Genomic DNA, 21558 nt, shown 5'->3' on the forward strand with positions numbered 1-21558 from the left:
GGCCTTATAGGTAAAAGGCACATATACCGTATACAAAAAAATAAATAATATTAATAAAAAAACATATTCCACACGAACGTTGAATAGCAAATAAATATTGTCTTTCCAAATAGATTAAATTACTAAGCTATTCAGCATTTAGCTTATATTTTCTTGGGATGTTAAAATGAAGGTTAACTCCACAGCACTATGTGGAACTGTAGAGTCATTCCGGAACTACAATTTACAATATAGACATGAAAGCCAAAAGCCATACTATTGGGAAGTGGGATTAGATGGAGATAATTTATTTCATGTTGTGTATGGTGCTAGGAATTTGCATTCTGAAGCTTACACAAGTGATCCAAAAGTCTACAAAAAATATTTCGAGTGGAAAGCATCTTGTTTTTACTGGTAAACAGATACAATTGTCTAAAACTTGTACAAGCATACAGTACTAGCTACCACTTGTCATTCATATATCTTGCCTCTGGTACCATAAATTAATATTACTTTCCATCAATAACAAAGTGTGGCATAGCCATTTTCCTTTGGATTTTTACTACTCGTTTCCTTAATATAAAAAAACATAGTACTTCAACATCAGACTTGCAAAAAGAAATAAACGAATCTTGCTTCTCTTGTACAAACTTGCGAGCTGCTGTGGAAGAAAGGGATCGAGGGAAAATGGTTTCCATTAAAAACTGCTGTCATATCACTAATGACCCACAAGTAATTTTGAGCAAATCTGACAAAGCTATTCAATTTCTGAATTCTAGCATCAGACTAGGAATCACAATAGTGTTTTCAACAGCTGTTATAAAATAAAATATTATACCCAAATCCCTCTCCCTTTGCAGAAGAAAAATTGTGAAAAATTGAAGGCAGAGCAGCCGTAATGGTGATGAACACCTAATTCAACATGTCCAGGACACAAAAACTAAGTTTTACACAAAACAACTCCGAAACAACCAGCACTGGAGACATGGGAACTTGAAAATGTAAGACATTTCCAATTAATTTATTAAAGTCTTGACATTTGAACAAATTAGAAATATATTGTAACATTTACCAGAAATGTGTTTGACAGTTCAGGGAGGTAATATGGCAGATGTATAAGTATTAGCAAATTTTCATTACTTTAAACATCATTTTAGTATGTATTTAACAGATTGTACAAAAAAGAAAGAAAAAGAGAAGAGAAAAGAAAAAGAAAGAAAAATCGAGAAAGATGGTTCACTATTAGTTCTAATATAAATAACAGGCTCCAAAAATTTCCTTACATTTTTATTTTGCACATCGATTTCATTAATTTGGCTTTGTAACGGCTTTTCAAGGCAATAATAAAACATCTGGCGACTTCTTTTCCTTACAGCATGGGATAGAGAAAAAAATGCAACGACAAATTTGACAATGAAGACAAATTACACACAACTTTTACAACTGCACTTCACTTGTAGTACGTAGTGGTAGTATTCCATGGGTACTTGGTCTTCCAAATAACTCAGACTTTACTTCCAGCACAAGCACTCATGTTTTGATCTATAGCAAGGTTAATTTTTTTGTGTTCCCTACTGAATTTTTCGCGTAATTTGGAAATGAGAAAAATTACACTTTCAACAAAAAACAAATATACTATAACCCACTTTTGATTTCCAAGTAATCTCCATGACAATGTATACTATTAAAACTAATCAACCATGATGTTATGCAATATGCTATACTTTCTTTAATACCATTATCGCACTAGAAACATACGAGTCCTGGTTACTCTTAAAGAAAGAAAACGGATAGAAAACTGCATGCTGATTTAGCTAGCGTTTCTTTTAGAAAAAGAGAAAGGACAGCCTTTACAAGAAATGCTAGCCTTTCCACACAGTTCAGTTTAAATTTCTGAAAACGTGGAACATCGTTCAATATGCAGACTCTTTAAGTTTACCTTAATTGTGTTTGCGTGTGTGTAGATGTGTATGTGAATTTATTGTTTTCTTATAATAATTATAATAATATATATATACCGACTTGACCGAGAAAGTGAGAGGAAGGGACGGGAACAGGAGGGTAGGGAAAGGTAAGGATTAAGAACTGGAAGGAAGAAAGGGTTATATTTTTTTTTTTGTTTTGTTTTATATAGTTATGTGGAACGGGGATTCGGGGGTTCTTCGAGAGGGCCAGATCAGTTATCACCACCCTCTTGAGGTTCATCTCCGTCCCCTTGCGTGTCGGAGGTCCAGAGTGTGAGGTTATCCCTCAAGAGTTGCATGATGAGCGTGGAGTCCTTGTAGCTGTCTTCGTTCAATGTGTCAAGTTCCGCAATGGCATCATCGAAAGCCTAGAAACAATGACAAATACTTTAAAATGGGTTCAATTCGCCATTGTACAATATCAGAGTTATAACAATTTTCAACTATTACCATTTCGAAATTTCTATAAATGAAGAAAAATACTAGGCAAATAATTAACCTCGAACAAAATTAGGAGCAAGGGGATGTGCAGTTTAATAGATTTTTCCAAATCCACTGTGGAATATGAATTTAACCATTCATACTCTGAAGGTGGATTGGGGAGGGGGGAGGCATTTGCCAATGTTACAATTCTTTCCGTCCTCGAAACAATAGTTAGAAAATAATATTAGTGTTTCATTTCGAATAGTACAAATGTAAGTAAAACTACCACCTTTATTATAGCTTTCCACAGTTATATATATATATATATATATATATATATATATATATATATATATATATATATATATATATATTATATAGCTAGTAATTTAATAATAATAGAATAAAATGCTTAAAATCAACTTCTTAAAAGGCTCACTTCTGTTCGCAAATTCATAGGCACGAAATTAGTCACTAACCTCTTGTTACTGTGGTTACTTTGTACTAGTTTAACAAATTGCTCATTCTATTTTATTTCGTCCTTTTTCTTAATGAGAATTTGAAAGAAAATTAATCTAAAGCAAATAAGACAATTAATTCATATTTATACTCGTGGCTAAATTACACTAGAGAACAAGTTTTTTTTGTCATACATCTGGAGTGAAAATAGCTGATTCTTATGGAAATCAATGCATTGATTCCATAAATGACATTGGGGTTTTTCTATCGGGTCTAGTTCAAAAGATATTCAAGAAAAATGAAATCCTGCAACTTTAAAATTTTTATTTTCAATGTTGGTATCTTTAAGGATAATAAAAAGAACATCTTAGGAAAACGAGTAATAAAATGACTTCATATAAATAGTAATGAAATGATTTTAAAGTTATAAATAACGAACATATATTCACAGATCCTAAAAATGCTTGGTACTTGGCAGTTTTCTTTTGTATCATTATTGCTGTCCCTCTTCAGAAACGAAACCAACCCCATTATTCCTGGATCAAAGACTTTCAGAACATTTTTCCATTGTGGCTATGTCCTAATGAAAACGCTCTCCCTGCTCATCACTAACAGCATGCAAATTTTCAAGAAAAAACTTCAAATGTGAATGGAAGAAATAATGTGCATTCAGTGACATCCAACACTTCATTTTTTTTTATAATACAGTAATATGTCCACTAGAGATTCATATTGTTCATCTTTTCTAATGTCAAGAACCCTTCTAGCACTGCTTAAAAAGTATGCCAGGCAACCAGTTCGACATTTATTAACTTACTCTCAAGAACTTAAACACCTAATAAAAACACTGCCCCCTTTTTTTTTTTTTTTTATCATTCGATGAAATGTTTCACTGATCTCAATTTTATGTGCAAAGGGGTCAGGAGAACCTTTTGCAGAATTCAGAAGTGGACTGTGCTGTACATTGCATTGACCAAGGATGAAATCCTGTCTAGATCCCCAACATTTTAATGTAATGTTCTCTTCATGACTGTCCCACATCACAAAGCAACAGTATTTTAGTGCATCATCATCATCATCATCATCATCCTTGCAGGTATTAGGCCTAGTGGCCTGTTATGATCTCCATCTATTTTAGTGCATTTGTGCAATAATTCCAATCACTTTAAGATCGCCACATATATGCCATGAATATAGATTGTAATTGAACTAGGGATTGTGGACAAAGTTTCATATGTTTCTTTCAAGCCTTCTGCATGAAGCTGAGGAATTGAGGGAAATATATTCTCATTGTGCAGCAAAACTGCTTTTAAACTTAACTTTGAGGACTCGATAAATGATCGCCCCTAATTTCCACTATGCTGAATTCCTAGTTGTCATTAGACCATTAACATCATTACAAAAATATATACGACTTTTAAGTTTGCAAAATTTATAATTCCAGTACTTTCAGAAAGCAAATTCCACTTTTCTAACCTCGAACCAAAGCAAAATGTCACCTTGTTTTTTCTCCCCAAATTCAAATTCTGTCTTAAAAGATCTAATTCTGGTTGTTCGATGAGGCGCACCATGTTTCTAGTGGTGAAGGATTCGTATTTGAATCATTTGAACTTGAGGGTTTATCCAATCAAAATCATCACTGCTTTTACTACCAGTTTGTACATTAAATAACTTCGGGTGAACTGATATTGAAGTTTCACTAAGAGGGACTAGTCCAATTGTTTATAATACATTTGGGTAAATAACACTGGATTCTGTTTCCTCCGTGAATTCTGACATTTTTGCCATACCGAAATAATCATCATTCTTGTCCCCCTCCCACCATCAAATCATAGACATAGCAAAATTAATGGTAAGTAATTTAATTCCCCATTAACCACTTTATCACATTAGTTGTCGAAATAATGCGACCAAAACAACGAAAGTAGGCCATTTTAGCGATTCTATAGGTTCCCCCCCCCCCTTGAGAATTTGATGTGGGCTTTCCACAAACATAACAGCACCAAATCAAACCATCAAACCTTAAGATAATTTTTTATTGGGTTTTCTAAGATGCTGTATCAATTGCTATGGTTATCTAGTGCTAGTGAAATGAAGACGATAATGCTGGTGAAATGAGTCCAGGGTCCAGCGCCGAAGTTATCCAGCATTTGCTCTTAATGGGTCGAAGGAAAACCCCAGGTAGCTTGTCTCAACCAGGATATGAACCCGGGCTCACTCGATTCATGGTTAGGCATGCTAGGACATGATAATTTCACCACGAACAACTTTAAAAGAACCAGTTGTTTAGTTGTTTATTTATATTTTAAGAAAACACTTTTCAATATAAAATCCATTATTTCTTCTGCTCCCATCCTAGGTAAGGGGACGTCCTGTAACAACTGTACCTGCCTCGTACAGGCACCACCAAGTAAAAACGTTTATAATTTATATTGCAACTATTATGCTATAAACGGTGATCAATGATTTATTTAGTATATATTATATTCTGCAAAATATAAGTACCGGTAGTAAACGTACCACAGCCTTAGTATTTATTGTAGATTATATTAATGTGTCATAGTCGTGAATAGAATATAAATAAAAACAGACCCGACAGACAACTTTGAACCAAATATTCAGATTCTACTCATAAAAATTGACAGAAAACAATTAATTTCCAGAGGTAAAAATCGTGTTCTCTAATGTTATTTTAATATGAACTTTCCACCAGCTATTTTAAAATAATTGTTGTAGAAAGACAATGTAAAAACCATCTGAAACTATTCATTGATATCTAACAGATGAAATTTTTTCTAAATACGAGTATCATTGGATTCTCTGTGTTTTATATTTGTCACATACAACTCTACACAACTCCATGACAGAACTTATGAAACACAAACACAATGTGATCGTTTACCACGCTCTTTTTTGTGTACATTTTTGTACCAGTGAACAATGGTAAGCAAAATCAACACACAAACATGTTCTTAGATATTGATGGTGATGTAGGTGATCTTGCGAACTCCAGTGGCGAACAAACCATGGAGCTGTTGATGTCACCACTATTCTTTCTGCACATTCAAGAAACCAAACAGTTACAATGATACACCGTAAGGTAGGGTTCGATGTGCAAATTAATTTGTAATATGATAATGCATAATTCATCAGAAGTTTCCAGCAAAAAAACAGAATACATTTCACGTTCTTGTAAATTTTCATAACTGTTTCTAATTCTAATTGGCTGGGTATGTGACAATATGAAAAATGAAATATTTGGATGTCACACACTCAATATTAAACACTTTTCCTAATGCAAATCAAATGCGATTATTATTTACAACATCTGGCATTGTGTAGTTTGCAAAATACTTAATGAAGATTACATCCTTCATCTTATTATCAAGATATTTCGTAGTATTTCCTTAAGCATCTTGGGAGAAAAAAACTACTGCATCTTGACTTAATTTTGCTAGTGAGTTTTGCCATATTATGTAGAATGAATGCAAATTAAAATGAAATATTATAAACAAGAGAAAAGAAGTTCAAGCAAGCATTTACATATTTTTAATATTTAAAATAAAAAGTTTATATATAAACTGGTTCTCCACAGGAACAAAGTAAAAACTATGAGATCAATATAATGAATGTGTTTAATTAAAGGAGAGTCAAATGGACTGACCATCACACACAAGTATGAAAATGCATCTTTTTCAATGGAAGCTTCCAAGGAACAGGTAATACATACAATGTTAGTAGGACCACAAGTGATAATGAAGACTGGTCAACTAGGAAAGATAAACATCCTTTACACATAACCGTAATGCACAATCAAGATATGCTAGAGGCCTGATTCAATTGCTATCAAACATGACAACCAACTTTTCTACAGAATCAATCAATGAACATATTTCAGGCCCCGTTCTCAATGCATCATGCCAACTCAGGACAGCTGAGTAGAGTGTTACACTTGCCTTGCCACCAATTATTTTTATGTTCAAAATTAATTTACATTAAATTAACCTGGTAATCTTACAGTGAAATATAATTAAGGGCCAATTTGCACCGTGTTAGAAGTTATAGTTTTAAAGCACGTTCAATACAAGGGAATTTTAGAACTGAATAATGAAGGCTCTAAGTAGAAGCGAAACTACTGAAGGAACGAAAATACTAAAGCATTTGTAAAAAAAAAAAAAAAAAAAAAAAAAAAAAAAAAAAAAAAAAAAAAAAAAAAAACTTATATACTCGTAAAATAGGAATCATGAATAAGACTTCTCATGTTTTATACGTTCCACTAACAACAATTCAGTTTTTACGATATTGCATACGGTATTGTTATGTTTCATTTAACTTCATTACTAAATTCACAAATACAGAACAATTATTTATATATTGTAGGCATTTATAATTATTATTTTGCTATTTTACGAAAATGGTATTGAAAAAGAACAGAAATAGTAGTTAAAAGATTAGTGGTTTATAAGTAGACTACTTGTCAAATAACTATCAGTACAGTGAGATAAGAGCAACTGATGGGTAAGTCGTGAAACAATGTTTTTGTGGATATGGGCGCCAGTGTATAACAAAAAGGATCTTTCATAATTAGTGACAGCCAATCAAAGAAATGTCAGAAGGAAGTGAAATAGGGAGAGTATAAGGATACCCTTTATCATCTACTCTGTTCAACACTTACTTGGAGAATTTAGTGAAGAACCGTTTTCAGAACATGGGAGGAGAGATAGTAGAAGGAAGAAGAATAAAGTATATAAGATTTGCTACTGATATGACGTTGTTAGCAGAAGAGGAGATGAGAGATAAGCTATTGGAGCTAAATGACAGCTGTGAGCAGTATGGAATGGAAATAAATGCCAACAAGACGAAGGCTATGGTCTTAGGAAGAAAATTACAGCTAAACTTGCGAATTCTAAATGAGGCAGTAGAGCAAGTCGACGACAGCTTCAAATACTTAGGGTGTACTATAAGCAGTAACATGAGCTGCTACCAGGAAGTCAAAAGGAGAACAGCAATGGCAAAGGAAACTTTTAAATAGAAAAAGAAGCATCTTCTGGGGATCTCTGAAGAAAGAGCTAAGGAAAAGACTAGTTAAGTGCTTTGTGTGAAGTGTAGCATTGTATGGGGCAGAAACATGGATATTACGACGAAGTGAAGAGAAGTGATTAGAAGCATTTGAAATGTGGATATGGATAAGAATGGAGTGTGTGAAGTGGACAGACAGAATAAGAAACGAAGCTGTGTTGGAAAAAGTGAATGAAGAAAGAATGATGCTGAAACTGATCAAAAAGAGGGAAAGGAATTGGTTGGGTCACTGGTTGAGAAGAAACTGCCTTCTGAAGGATGCAATGGAAGGAATGGTGAACCAGAGAAGAATTTGGGGCAGAAGAAGATATTAGATGATAGACGACATTAAGATATATGGATCATATGAGGAGACAAAGAGGAAGGCAGAAAATAGGAAAGACTGGAGAATGCTGAATTTGCAGTGAAAGACCTGCACTTGAACAGAACACTATGAATGAATGAATCAAAGAATGACAAATAGTTTTATCACCCTATCTGGTTTCTATATTATGTGACGGAACATTTTTTTGTGGGAGATACACTTACTATACCATTTATCACATGATCTTACAAAAAAAAATTACAGTTCAGTAAATGGCCATTTTGTGTTATTTAGATACCGACCTATTTTGTAATAAAAAGGAATATATTTCATATGCATCATTCTCAGATGCTCCGACTCAAATAGTGAACAAGAAAAAAATTCATAGTTTAGGAGAAATCGCTGTATACAGCAGTTACAAGCTACTTCTTTTTAATCTCAGAAAAAGCGTATATATTTTTTTCTTTAAATTTGTAATATTCTTTCTTTAGACTTGCGAACTAGAAGACTGCCCAATTACAAACTTTCCCAAACATTTGCGTTATTTTTCACAATACTTTTCCAATGTAAGGGGGCTATAGAGATTCAGAAACACACTTTGATTATTTAATAACTAAGCAAAAGCTTCATATTAACTTTCAGGTGGAGGCAATTCATGTGTTAATCTAAATTCAAAACAATATTATCACTTCAAAATGCAGTTAGAAGATACATAGGAATTACATGCTATGGTTATTTATTACAGTACGTATATTTAAGTTTATACTTTCATCAGTAAAATAGAGATCTTAAAGTTGGTAAAAAAATCACATTCTTTTATGAGGCAGCTTTAAGACTAAATTTATATTTAATGAATTATGTATACCTTTTGAAGCACCACATTTTTACTTTTCTTGAATAAACTACTACTACACATTTCGTAGAATAAGAGTAAAATAAACTAACAAAGCTTCAAAAGGTTTTCCACTCAATGTCACTCACTATACTTGTTTTAAATACGTTTATTTAAATTTGGATACAAAATGCAACCATAAAACGTAACGAATAACAAACTTTTGCATCGAACCTAGTTTCCTGTATAACAAACAATGCAAAACAATTATTTAATTTCAGGCAATTCTCTATTTTACTGATTTGTTAAAATCAAACAATTTTTTAATAGGTGGCTGGGACAAACACACAATATATAATGTAACACTCCACCTTCACTTCCGATAAGCTGTCCTACCTGTTTTGCAAGATGGCAAGCTCTCGCTGGAGAATTGATTATCTCATAATAGAAAACTGAGAAATTGAGGGCTAATCCCAAACGGATTGGGTGTGTTGGCTGCATTTTTGACTTTGCAATGTCGAAGGCTTCCTGGTAAGCTTTCTGTGAATCTTCCACTACCGCTGGTGGGGCAAACAATTTAAATAGTGCAATATTAGACAAATACTTCAACTGTGGAATATATATCGGAGGGGGAAAAGCCGACGTATGACCAGCCCTGCATCAGCACTGTTCCTAAATAAAATAATTATGATTTACAATCAGAAAACTGTCAGAACAGCAATAACATCGCCAGACTTATTATTGTCCATATGGTTTGTCACTACTATTCTGACAGCACCCTTATGCGCTAAGCAGACCAATAACCAACCTGTTTCGCCAACTGACACGCTTTGTCTGGCGAATTGAGGATTTCATAATAGAAGACGGAGAAGTTTAGTGCCAGGCCAAGCCTGATTGGGTGAGTAGGTTGCATTTTAGCCTTGCTAATTTCAAATGCGTCCTGGTACGCCTTCTGTGAGTCTTCCACTACAGCTGAAATTTAATTAAATTATTACAAATACATTACAAATTATACAGATATACCTTTTAATCACAAAAATCATCGAGGCTTACCATTGGTACAGAAAAAAATACTTGAAATCATCTACAACTGCGTGAAATTAAAGTTTTAGCTTTTGCAAAATTGGAATACAAGTGGTTAAAATTAAGATAAATGAAAATATTTAACGTGTACATTTTTCACCATAAGACAAGATCATATAAATTTACGACTACGAATGTCACTTTAAATTACAAGTACACAAACACAAGTCCATTTATTACAACAAGTCTCGACAGTAGCGTTGATAGTGCAGTATAGTTAGTATAATATAATACAAATTATATATATTGATTTCCAATTCAATCTGATTAGTTATACATTTGTTGTGCTCGATCAGTCTTTTTCACTAAAGGATCTTCGTAACTATTTAATGTGTCTTACCAATATGGAGACCATTCAAAGACATAGATGACAGGTGATATCTAAGCATTCAGAGTAAACCATACTCAACTATATCTTTACTAGAGGTACAAAGGGGAGAAAAATAAAATTTTTCCACCAGTAATTTTGTGAGTGTGGTCGATATCTGAACTCTGAGAAATATCTCAAAACTACGTTTACTTCATCAATGTTCTGCAAAGCTGAATAAATAAAATTACATTTTGTGTTGAACTTTCAACATAAGATTTTTTTTACACGAAATAACAAAATACTCCGTAAAAGCACAAAACTGGACAGAAAACACCACATAAATGTGTAACATGTAACACTGATGCCTGTATGTAATAACTTCTGGGAAGCCGAAAATTTAGTAAATGTTAGTTACAATGGTCACTAAACACAATGTCCAGAATTACACTAGAGCAATATTTTCGAAAATAAAATATTTCTGATGGGAAGGAGGGGAGAGGAAGAGAGAGAGAGAGAGAGCCAGACAGAGAGAGAGGAGTGTCACCATTCTTTCGAGTTATCTATCATGGAAATGCGGCCTACATTCTGCAGTTATACAACTCCAGAGTGTCGATGCTTACAATTCCCACTCATTGCAGCCAACCTTATATGAACGCGCCTCCCACTTTTCTACAATTAGACTTGTACCTTGCCCAACTAAAGTGACGTCATCGTCCAGCCTTCTGCAGTGCTGTAAATTGCTGTATTATACAGACTGAAGACGGAACTGCGATGCACTCAATCAACACCAGCTTCTACTGCAGTGTTCACATACCACAGTCCACCATTTTTAATTGTATTACGAATCCACTGTGATACTCGTAACGCAGTAAGAATGTGATTCCTCATGGACGTTTCGGAATACGTAACCTAATTACTAACGAAATTAGGGTGATTTCTGAAGCGCATCGGGTTATCAAAAATGTTTGAAGAGAAATGAGAAGATGATTATCGTGGTAACCGATGACGTAAACTGACATTTTCAGCAATTTCAGCTGCCATGTTCAACTTACACAGCAAAGTATCAACACTATACAGCGCGCCATATCTAAGCGTTTTGGGAGTCAGACAACGCAGAGCAAATGTGACGCTGTGAATTTACTAATTAGAGACCACCTCCTCATTTGTGTTAGAGTCGCATTATATCGCGTTAAATATAATGTGCCTTGAATAAGGCAGAAAAGAAATTACAGCAATACGGATAATGTAACTCAAAATATATCTTCATGTATTTATTCCAATAGAATGGCTATCGCTATCGAATTCGTCATTGTTCCAGAACAGTTTGCGTCATCCAGGGTTATTAGATAGTCTTTTCTGGACACCCAAGCGACAGGACCAATTAATAGAAAATAAAAGTTAAATTTGGTCGGAATTAACTGGGGAACCATTTGTAGTACAAAACCTTTTACTAATTTTACGTGCCAAAAAATAACCCGGATGTAATATTTCCGAAGTATCTATCAATGCAAAGTTGGGGGCCATTAAATGAAAAACCCAGTAAGGTACTGCGACACGAAAATACTTTGTTTTAGTCGACATTGTATCTTAATCTATACTAATATAATAGACAGTGTGTTTGTATGTGTCTACGAGGTAATCTCAGAAACTACTTCACTGATATGGATAACTCGCCATTTAGAAGTGAACAAAGGCTTATACGCAGACAGCGGATTTTCGGTCCCTACACAGAGACAAGACGTCACGTCCCTTGGCGTACGGAGGGAGCATAACAATGAGTTCAATGATCTCTCTGCAAGTGACGTACACCTAATGTTCAATATCGGGACCGAAAATCCGCTGTCTGCATGTCATTACAGTAACTCCTGAGTGAATCGAGGACTGACCACAAATGCGCCATAAATCAGGATTAAAACAGATCCTTACGCACAGAAAACGTCACATATTGTCGAAACTAAAAATGAATGAGCGATATGCAATTAAATTTAACGCCCTCTGAAAGAGGAAATAACATTTTTCATGAAGTAAAAAGACACTGGGATCAATATGGTGTCTTAAGAGAATATTTCGGACAATAATAAAAACGCTGATATCAAATGAATATTACACTATATCGATTATGTACTTAATTTCTATAATAAAATTGCATGACTCTTGTTTCTGTTATATTTTGTACATCAATGGTTTTACCGTTATGTTATAACCAGACAGCGGATTTTCGGTCCCGATATTGAACGTTAGATGTGTCAGTTGCATGGATGTAATTGAACTCATTGCTACGCTCTTTCCGTAAGCCAAGGGACATGACGTTTTGTCGGTGTAGAGATCGAAAATCCGCTGTCTGGTTATAACATTACGGACAGAATTAATGTTTTCAACTAATATATAATTATTTTTTATTTGGGTCTAGAATTAAAGAGGATGTTCTCATTTCGAACTTCTGTGGTAAATGGCATAATATACAGATAAATGATCATACAACAGATACTACTATTTAATAAACAATTACGAACATATTTCAATTTGTGAATTTATTTTGGGCTGGTAAGGTCATTGCTATTATTTTTATTTTGTACTGCATGGTGGACATAAACGATGTGTACTATAGATCAAAATAATACCTAATAAATAATATTACTTAAGCTACTATTTCTATGAGCCAGCAGAAGGGGCCAGTTAGCACATATACGTCTGTTCCCCACGATTACAACAGACATGCCTCTTACGTTCAAACAATTTCAGTTTCCAGTTAAACTTTCTTTCAGAATAACTACTGTACTGTCGATGCACTGGTGATAACGAGATGGTACGTGTCCGAGAATTAGGCACGGGTTACTTGGCTTTGGCCTCACAGCTGAGGAAAACTTGGGAGGAAGGGAGAGAACCCAGTAGGGTTATCGGGCCAAACGGGATTCGAATCCACACTCGAGCGCAACCACGAATTTCGAAACCATGTCAGTTTGATGTGTCTCATGTCACTACAATCGTCTGTCGCCATTCCGACGTGAGTGACGAATAGTGCTTATTGTGCCTCATACTCCAAAGGTTTCGCAAACGATTCTGCCTATATGGCCACACACTCCTACTACCAACAATTATCTGGTCAATATTAAGACTTCCCACCCCTAAAATAATATTACTCCTGTCAGTGAGACGGAGAACCCAAAAGCGAGACAAATGTCCAACAGTCTTGGCGTTCATTTACCTACTCCAATTAGTTCAGAGACAGATTAAAAGGATACGAGTAAGTGTACCTTTTTACACAATTTCTCTTCTAAATAATGAATAAATTATATGCACGTTAAAATTCTACAAGATTACTTTCATTTCCAAAACCTCACTCTAGTTAAACATTCGTGAACTGAGCCACTGAACACAAGCATGGGAAGAAAATACAGAAATTAATATAATGAATGCATCTTTGACTGAAGGTTTTAATTCAATGCACCTCTAATAAGGACAGTACTTTGTACCTTACGTGACATAAGACAATTCTTCCAACACATCCTTTTGTAATGCGTGATGCCTCATTACGTATGAATGTGTGTAGATAGGGTGTGTCTTCGAACGCATCCGTCCACCAGACAGGTTAGCGAGGTGCCAACAAGGAAAGAGGATATGCTGTGTGGAAATTTCCACAATGACTTGTGAAATAAGTCTACTAAGAATTATGTATCAAATAAAAATACCGAGACATTTGACAATCTGAAAATATTACACAAAAGAATGCAGTCATCGCAAGTAATCATGAAAATTTACAGAATGTCTCACGTCTGTAAATCCTCCATTGGACAAGTCACTAGTACGTGGTTTATATCCAACTACTCAACGCGTTAGTATCACTCCTCCACTTCCCTCCTTAACACCCTCACTCCTCCATTTCCCTGCTGAACACCCTAGATGTACAGTATGTATTAACAAGGTCAAGCGAAGTTTTTCGAGACTTTGGGTGTGAATCATAGTAAGCTCTCAGATCAAGTATTTCACAGAAGCCAAATATGACTCATTTCATGGATTCAACTAAAGGCGTATCTACACGGTTCAACTTTTCTTTCAACTTCAAGCATTCAAGCAAGTCATGCAAGAGTGAACGAAACGCATTCGTGCACGATTTCCCCCCACCACTAAAAATGGGGCGCATGTGGCAATTGAAAGCTACAAATCACCGGTGGGTATCTTGTGCGTATTTTGTTCGACAGTAGTACGTAGCGAAAAGCTGATTCTTTTAGATAGCCGCGAATAAAATGAAAATTCTTTTGTTTGGTGATGGTGGACCTTTTAAGCTGAAAATGGCGGCAAGTACGGTTAGCTTCATTGAAGATTATCGCAAATACGAGTGTCTATGGAGTGTTAAACCATAATTTTGCGAATCAAGTAGGCCTAAGTATTGTATTGATATTTAACATTTATTAATTAACATAGACTATATACGTAGTGAAGATGACGTTCAACACGGCGCACCGTGTAGACACAAAATCTGCATGCATCTTAATTGAACGTTCGTTTTCAAGTCGATTCTTTAAATATTCTCCCCCAAGTTGCGTGTAGATGCATTTAAACAGTAATATTAAAATTTATTATAAGAAACTACGGTGATATTCATACGTATTTCAACAGCAATTTTACAAAACTCTTCAAAACTTCGTACCAACAAGTTCATATTTAAACTTAACCGATTTAATATCGGAGAGAGGGAGAGGGAGGGAGAGAGAGAGAGAGAGAGAGAGGGGGAGAGAGAGAGAGGGAGAGAGAGAGAGAGGGGGGGCAAAGAGATAAGGTGCATCTAAATTATTTGTATTTTCGATCTGCTTAGAACTCAAACGCTGCGACCTTAGAATGTCTACTGCAACCCATTCATATATTTTTTTTATTCTTAAGACATGTTTAGTACTTTTATTTCTTCTTAAAATCTACAACCTTCGGTAGAGTTTTTACTTCTTCGTAAATACAGAGTAACTTAATAAAAATCAATTTAAGATATTAGGAAAAAAAAAAAATCTTCAGTGTCCCCAATACCGGACATGGCGTTAAGTCTGTGCACAGCGAATTTTCCCAACTTTAAGCACTGTTGGGTGGTGATTTCTTTCCTAATGATAATTTCATTATTAAAAACACCCCGAACTACGGTTTAACCTTCCAGCACAGTCTTTGTGTATATGCCTAGCGACGAAAATTTAAAAACTTTGTCTTCCAGCACAGAAAAGGACATTTAGGACAAACATGAGTACAATACTTTTCGTTAAGTCTTACACATCTCACAACAATTCTGTTCTGTAATATTAGTATCTACAGTAGATATTTGAAACCGATAAAATAATTGAAAACAATAGTTTATAATGAAGTATAATTACGGTGTATTACTTGTCACGCAAACAGCAGAATTGTGAACATAAAACCATTCCAGAGACAAAAATTCTATACACACAGCGAATAGTTATGTATACAACTGACTATTTGCGGCGAAGGAATTTGACTAAACTTTGTGTGTTACGCAGAAGAGACAAAGTTCTGAAGCTCAATAGAATGCCTTGTTTTTGCTCTATTGCGAATTCGTGCAGTCCCAAAACATTGACATGCAGGTATAATTATGTAGTCTTAGAAACAACTGATTGCGCACAGATATTTTTAAAGTTCTAGAAAGGAGGCACAGCGCATGAACAGAGGACGAGCGACCAGGTTCACAAGCGAACCTCTAATTGAGGTAGTAACATTCGTTGTGTGTCGTATGCCATCCCTAAGTAGCTAGAATAAGTGCCAGGGAAAATAATTTAGCGTAAATAAGTAGTGCGATAAAGACTATGAATAAACAAAAGAAAAGAAAGACAATTCCAAGAAATGCATGACAGCAGGATCGAACATGTCACCAACTGCATAGGAAGCAGGCGCTCTCTCCATTACACTAAACCGACCGTGAAAGAAATGGTCTGTATGAAGCGATGCAATACTCAAGGACTTAAAATATTAACTTGATTTATTGGGTTGGTGCAAGTTCATAGCGTTTTTGTTTCGCGTGTTGTACTCTGGTTGCTATCGATTTATTTATCGATTGTCATTTTTTATTTGAAGTTCAATTGTTGTGCTTGAGTTTATATATTTATTAAAGTTTTCATTTTTTGCAGATAGTGAGTGGAACCATGGACGCTAGAAAATGGAGTGTCAAGTGGAGAAAATGGAACATTTTCGACATATTCTTCTTTTTGAGTTCAACAGAGGGGCGAAAGCAGCGGATGCGGCCACAAATATTTGCGCCGTGTATCGGAGAGAGCACGGCAAGAAAATGGTTTTCTCGTTTTAAGGAGGGTCGTTTTGACATTACCGACACTCCAAATTCAGGAAGACCTTCGGGGTTTGATGAAGACCGTTTAAACATGTTAATCCACAATGATTCACGTCAGTGTACCCGAAAACTGGCGAAATGTGACCATTCCACCATCGTGAGACATTTATTGCCACCAACTGAGACGTCTCGCACACGCAATCCAAGAAAAACGACCAAGACTGCGTGAAGTGATGCTACTCCACGATAACGCCCGTCAGCATTCTGCTAACCTGACACAAAACACTATCCAGGAGTTAGGTTGAGAAGCCATTCCGCACCTACCTTATTCACCTGATCTTGCGCCCTCAGATTTTCACCTTTTCCGCTCTCTATCGAACAACCTTCAGGGAACTTCCTTTCCGGATGAAAATGAGCTCCGAACATGGCTTGACGACTGCCTTAATTAAAAAAACACGCGATTTCTACAGGCATGGAATCGAAAAACTACTCCAGCGTTGGCAGACTGTTGTAAACAGTGAAAGAGAATGTATTATTGATGATTAACTTCTTTCTTATGTGTATCTTATTTGTTTAATAAACTTATGAAAAGTCGCTACGGAATTATGCACCAACCTAATAGATTAAACTAATGAGATGCATATTGCATTAGTTGTGAAAATAAACCGTCTTGTTATGCCCTATAATTGATAAAAGTAATGGGGATGTGAAAATCGTTATTCATTTGCTACTTTTATTAATGTTGACTAGGCTATACAGTAGGTATATGTAATCCATGTGCATGTTTCTAGTTGAACCGACTTTTACTCATTCGAAAGTTAAGTTGCCCAAAATTTAAGGAACAACAGCTGTAGGCCTATACAGAATGCTAGATAGATCACTTTTCGTTATAAGAAATGTTAAAATCTTTTATTTCTGCGATGCAGCATTAGTACTTCCTCTCCATACTTGTAATGATCGAGTATGGGAGAATGTTATTGCGTTTATGTCATATAATGTATTTTAGAGATAATAAAGAATTGCCATATTTCGCATAGAATTGCTACAGATTTTTTTAGAGTGTGCTTCCGCGTGCATTACCATCATGTTCGTTTATTTTTACATGTCCTCTACAAGTTAAGAGGGCGAGATCTCTCTCTCTCTCAATGCAGGTCCGATATATTGTACATATTAGATCACGTCTCGCTGGTTTGATGGTGGCTGGAAAGCAGGCGTAAAGCAGCCGAGTCGATCGATGCGGTGTCCTATATACACGGACGGTCAAGACTACAAGAGCAGGCGGGCGGACAGGCAGTCATGACAGGAAACGGGAATCTACTCTGTGAAGTTTGTAGGGAAATTTACTTAGCAATTTCCTCTACCACTTCCCAACACACGGGGAAGAGCACGGGATCAGTAACACCAACAGCTTGATCCCTTTTCAAAGTGTTAATCTCTCCACCACCTCTACCATCAGGGAGTGGTTACATCAAATCCCGCCGTGTAGTAACCCTCCCACCCCCATACATGACCACTCCCTAATATTAATAGCATAATAAAATAATTCTCTCTCGGAAAATGCATTAATCTCATACATTTAATACAAAAACAGGTCAAACCAATGTATACAAAAAGTCTTAAAATAAAAAGGAAAACAAACACTTTAACTACTATAAAAAGCACAGCAAAACAGATACATTGAAAACATTGCAGGTCACATGAAATGGCTGTTTCATGCGACACCAATGAGTTTATTATTGAGGATTCATTTCGATACAAATTATTACTTCGCGTTAAAAAAATGACACTTTCCATTATGCGAGTCTATTAACCCTTAAATTGGCAAAACTTCATTTCTCACACTAGTTTATTAAACCGTGTCGGATTGTAAAGAAAACAACTATCACAATGACCATATTTTATATGTTGTACAATATTATAGTATTGTGTAATTTTGTTTATTTAATTTTCCTAACAATTTTTTTATTGTTCTATTAAAATTATAGCATATATTAACCCGTTGTATCCTATACGATACTTTGTGAATTTAAGGGTTAAGAACCGCTAATAAAATGAATACAATTATTGTTGAATAAATCAAGACTTCGAATCTTGAAAGTGTCTTGGCTAATTAATGGGTTTCTTTCTCTTGGAACCACTCGCAAGCTATCCCAGAAGTGACGATATTTACAAGCAGCCAGTGGTATGTTAACACCAACATCTTAATACACATATTTTCATTCAATAAAATCCAAAGTAGCCTATTTTCAGTGACGAATGCATTGATGATTCGAGTGGAAAAATATGAAATTTAACATTTACACTGTTAATTGTAGAGTATTAGGAATCATAATTTTCGTGTTTCGTCATGGGTAGAATCGATTTTTTTAAATATTTTATAGTATTTCTTGAAAAGTTTCATATTATGAACAAATCTTCATATGTGTTTATATTTCTTAACAAAGAATCCTTCCTGTGACATTTTCTACTGAAGGAGTTTGGAGACAAGCTTCGATTTTCTTAAAAGGACCAATAACATGTGTCACACCCACAGTCATCCATGCTTCAAATTATCTAATCACAAGCAACCTATTACAGTAGATCAGATCCAGTGCCGAGTAAGGGTACGGCCACACGAGCTACATTTGTCGCAGGTTTTCTGCTACAAAAGTTTTTGATTTGTGGTTCATATTGATGCAGTGAAACTATAACAAGTGTGTAAAATAAACGTAAAGACTTAAACATTAAAGATAAACTTTCAGTTATTGAACGCTATCACAAATTACCGAAAATGAGTGAACGCAATGCACCAGTGGTTACAAATTTCACAGCCACTTTTCTGCAAGCCGTTAAAAAACCGAGACAGCATCCTAAGAGCGCAAAGCAAAACGGAAATTTAAACTGTAAGCGGAATAGAGGTGAGAAAGACAGTCAGGTGGAGTCAGCCTTAAAACTATGGTTTACCAATGTTGAACAACATGCTCGTGTTGATGGGCCTCTCATGCGACAAAACGCGGAGGAACTTGCTAAGAAAATGGGAAAACATCGTTTACAGACGAACGCGTAGTGAGCAGACGATTTAAGTGCTCATAATGTAATTTTGTCCTGCAGTTTTATATTGTATTAAAGTATAATCTTGCTTGATTTTAGTGAAAAGCAAACCACTACAGACGATTTATTTTAAGTACTGGTAATATAATAATTTATCCTTGCAGTTTTACATTGTATTGCAGAGGAAGCCTATTGATTTTAGTGAAAGATTAACAACAAACGATTTAATTGGTAATAGCATAGTACTGTCTTACACTTTTATATTATATTTATTGCAGTGTACGTTATTTTAGTGAACAAGTTTGTTTGTGTAATTAACTTTTTTTCTGTCATTGTTATCAACCGGTTAATGTCATCAAATTAACAGAATTCCAAAGTGATCATAAGAAGTGTGTAATGTATTTGTAATTAAATTTTAGGACTATTGTAGCAGACTGGCTTGTGTTTAGTTAGCAACTCTAACAAACTTGTATTTTGCGTTAAATTAGGATACGTTAATATTTTTTCAAGAAAATGTCATATTTTCTCATATTTTGGGATCATACATTTCATATTTTGCCAAAATTTTGTTCATATTTTCCCGCTCTTTATTGATGACTCACACTAGAGGGACACAGTTTCACATCGAACCCGGCTCTGAATCTCCTACAAATAGGTATCTCAATTTCGAACACATTCTACGACATGAAATGTGTCAATATTTTCGTTTACGCAGAGTATGTCATTTCATTACATCAGGTCATCATTTCTTAGAAACTGAAAGTACAAGGTAGGCTAAAGAAAAGGGAGATTTTAAATTTTGTTGTTGGTGGCACATTAATTATTTCAGTAGGCTTAGATTCACTGCCATTGTGTAACTTGATTGTTGCAATTTATTAAACATGGATCATTGGGCCGAGGATTTGCTGTAAAATATTATTCAAATGGTCGATGCGCAGAAGCTGCTCATAGGAAGTTTCGCCGTCTCTTTCAACTCCGTCGTCATGCATAGGAAAATCCACGGCAACTGCATGAATAGCCCCTATATTCACAGAAGGTAACCGTTGGGGTTCTCCGTTTCTTAGATGCCAGTAGTCGTTATGTGATAATAATTCAACATTTTTTTTTAGTGATTAACTGAGAATATGGAATTTTCGTATCAACAGATCAACTTTATTTTAGCAAGACTGCCGTTATCTCTATGACGGAAATGCGAGATTTGTTTAGGAATCATGTCATATCGAGAAATGGAGACATTCCTTGGCCTGCACAATCCCTCCATTTAAGTGTAAGTGATTTCTTTTTATGGGGGTATCTAAAAAGCAAGATATACACAAACCGCGAAATACTGAACGACTGAAGAAAGCAATTCGTCAACAAATTTCAAACCTCACAATCAAAATGTTGCAAAATGTAATGCAAAAAGGAGGCCATTTTCAAGAACTAGTGGTTACATAAAAATGGCATACTATAGGGCTAGCAAAAATGATTTAAACGATTTCATTGTCGTGTACTCGCAGTATTATGAAAAGCATGAAGCCTACAGATTGAAACATATACCAATGAAAAGAGACACTCTCCAAGTTTTGAAGCTACAACTGCTGGTCTACCTAACTATGGTTTCTATTAAAAGAAAAAATTGAATTAAATATAAATATTCATTTAGAATTGATTAGGAGGCCGATTATTAAACCCTGGTTGGGAGGGCAATCAAATATCTATATCAGCGATATGGATTCTTCCCTTGCAGCACTATGTATGTACAGCATGTACTTGATTAAATAAGGTGATAACGAATGGAATACTAGAGCTGCATTTTAACCGTGGTTTCGTAACCCA

The 21558-nt window shown here is 35.1% G+C and overlaps 1 protein-coding gene across 4 annotated transcripts in view; it reads right to left on the reverse strand.

The window, feature by feature from the left end:
• Nucleotides 1-363: 363 nt before the first annotated feature.
• 14-3-3zeta (tyrosine 3-monooxygenase/tryptophan 5-monooxygenase activation protein zeta) overlaps nt 364-21558 on the reverse strand; it is a 160487-nt gene continuing 139292 nt past the window's right edge. For 3 of the 4 annotated variants that reach the window (XM_069848083.1, XM_069848085.1, XM_069848084.1), the window contains exons 4-5: nt 9849-10012; nt 364-2311 (exon numbers count right to left, since the gene is read on the reverse strand). In XM_069848083.1, coding sequence (XP_069704184.1) covers nt 2156-2311; nt 9849-10012 — 320 coding nt within the window. In that variant the 3' untranslated portion in view covers nt 364-2155. Of the gene's footprint in view, nt 2312-9436; nt 9601-9848; nt 10013-21558 lie in introns of all 4 variants that reach the window. The other variant, XM_069848086.1, reaches the window with a different exon arrangement.

The sequence above is a fragment of the Periplaneta americana genome, chromosome 15 (assembly GCF_040183065.1).
Source record: "Periplaneta americana isolate PAMFEO1 chromosome 15, P.americana_PAMFEO1_priV1, whole genome shotgun sequence".
NCBI classification, from domain to species: Eukaryota; Metazoa; Arthropoda; class Insecta; order Blattodea; family Blattidae; genus Periplaneta; species Periplaneta americana.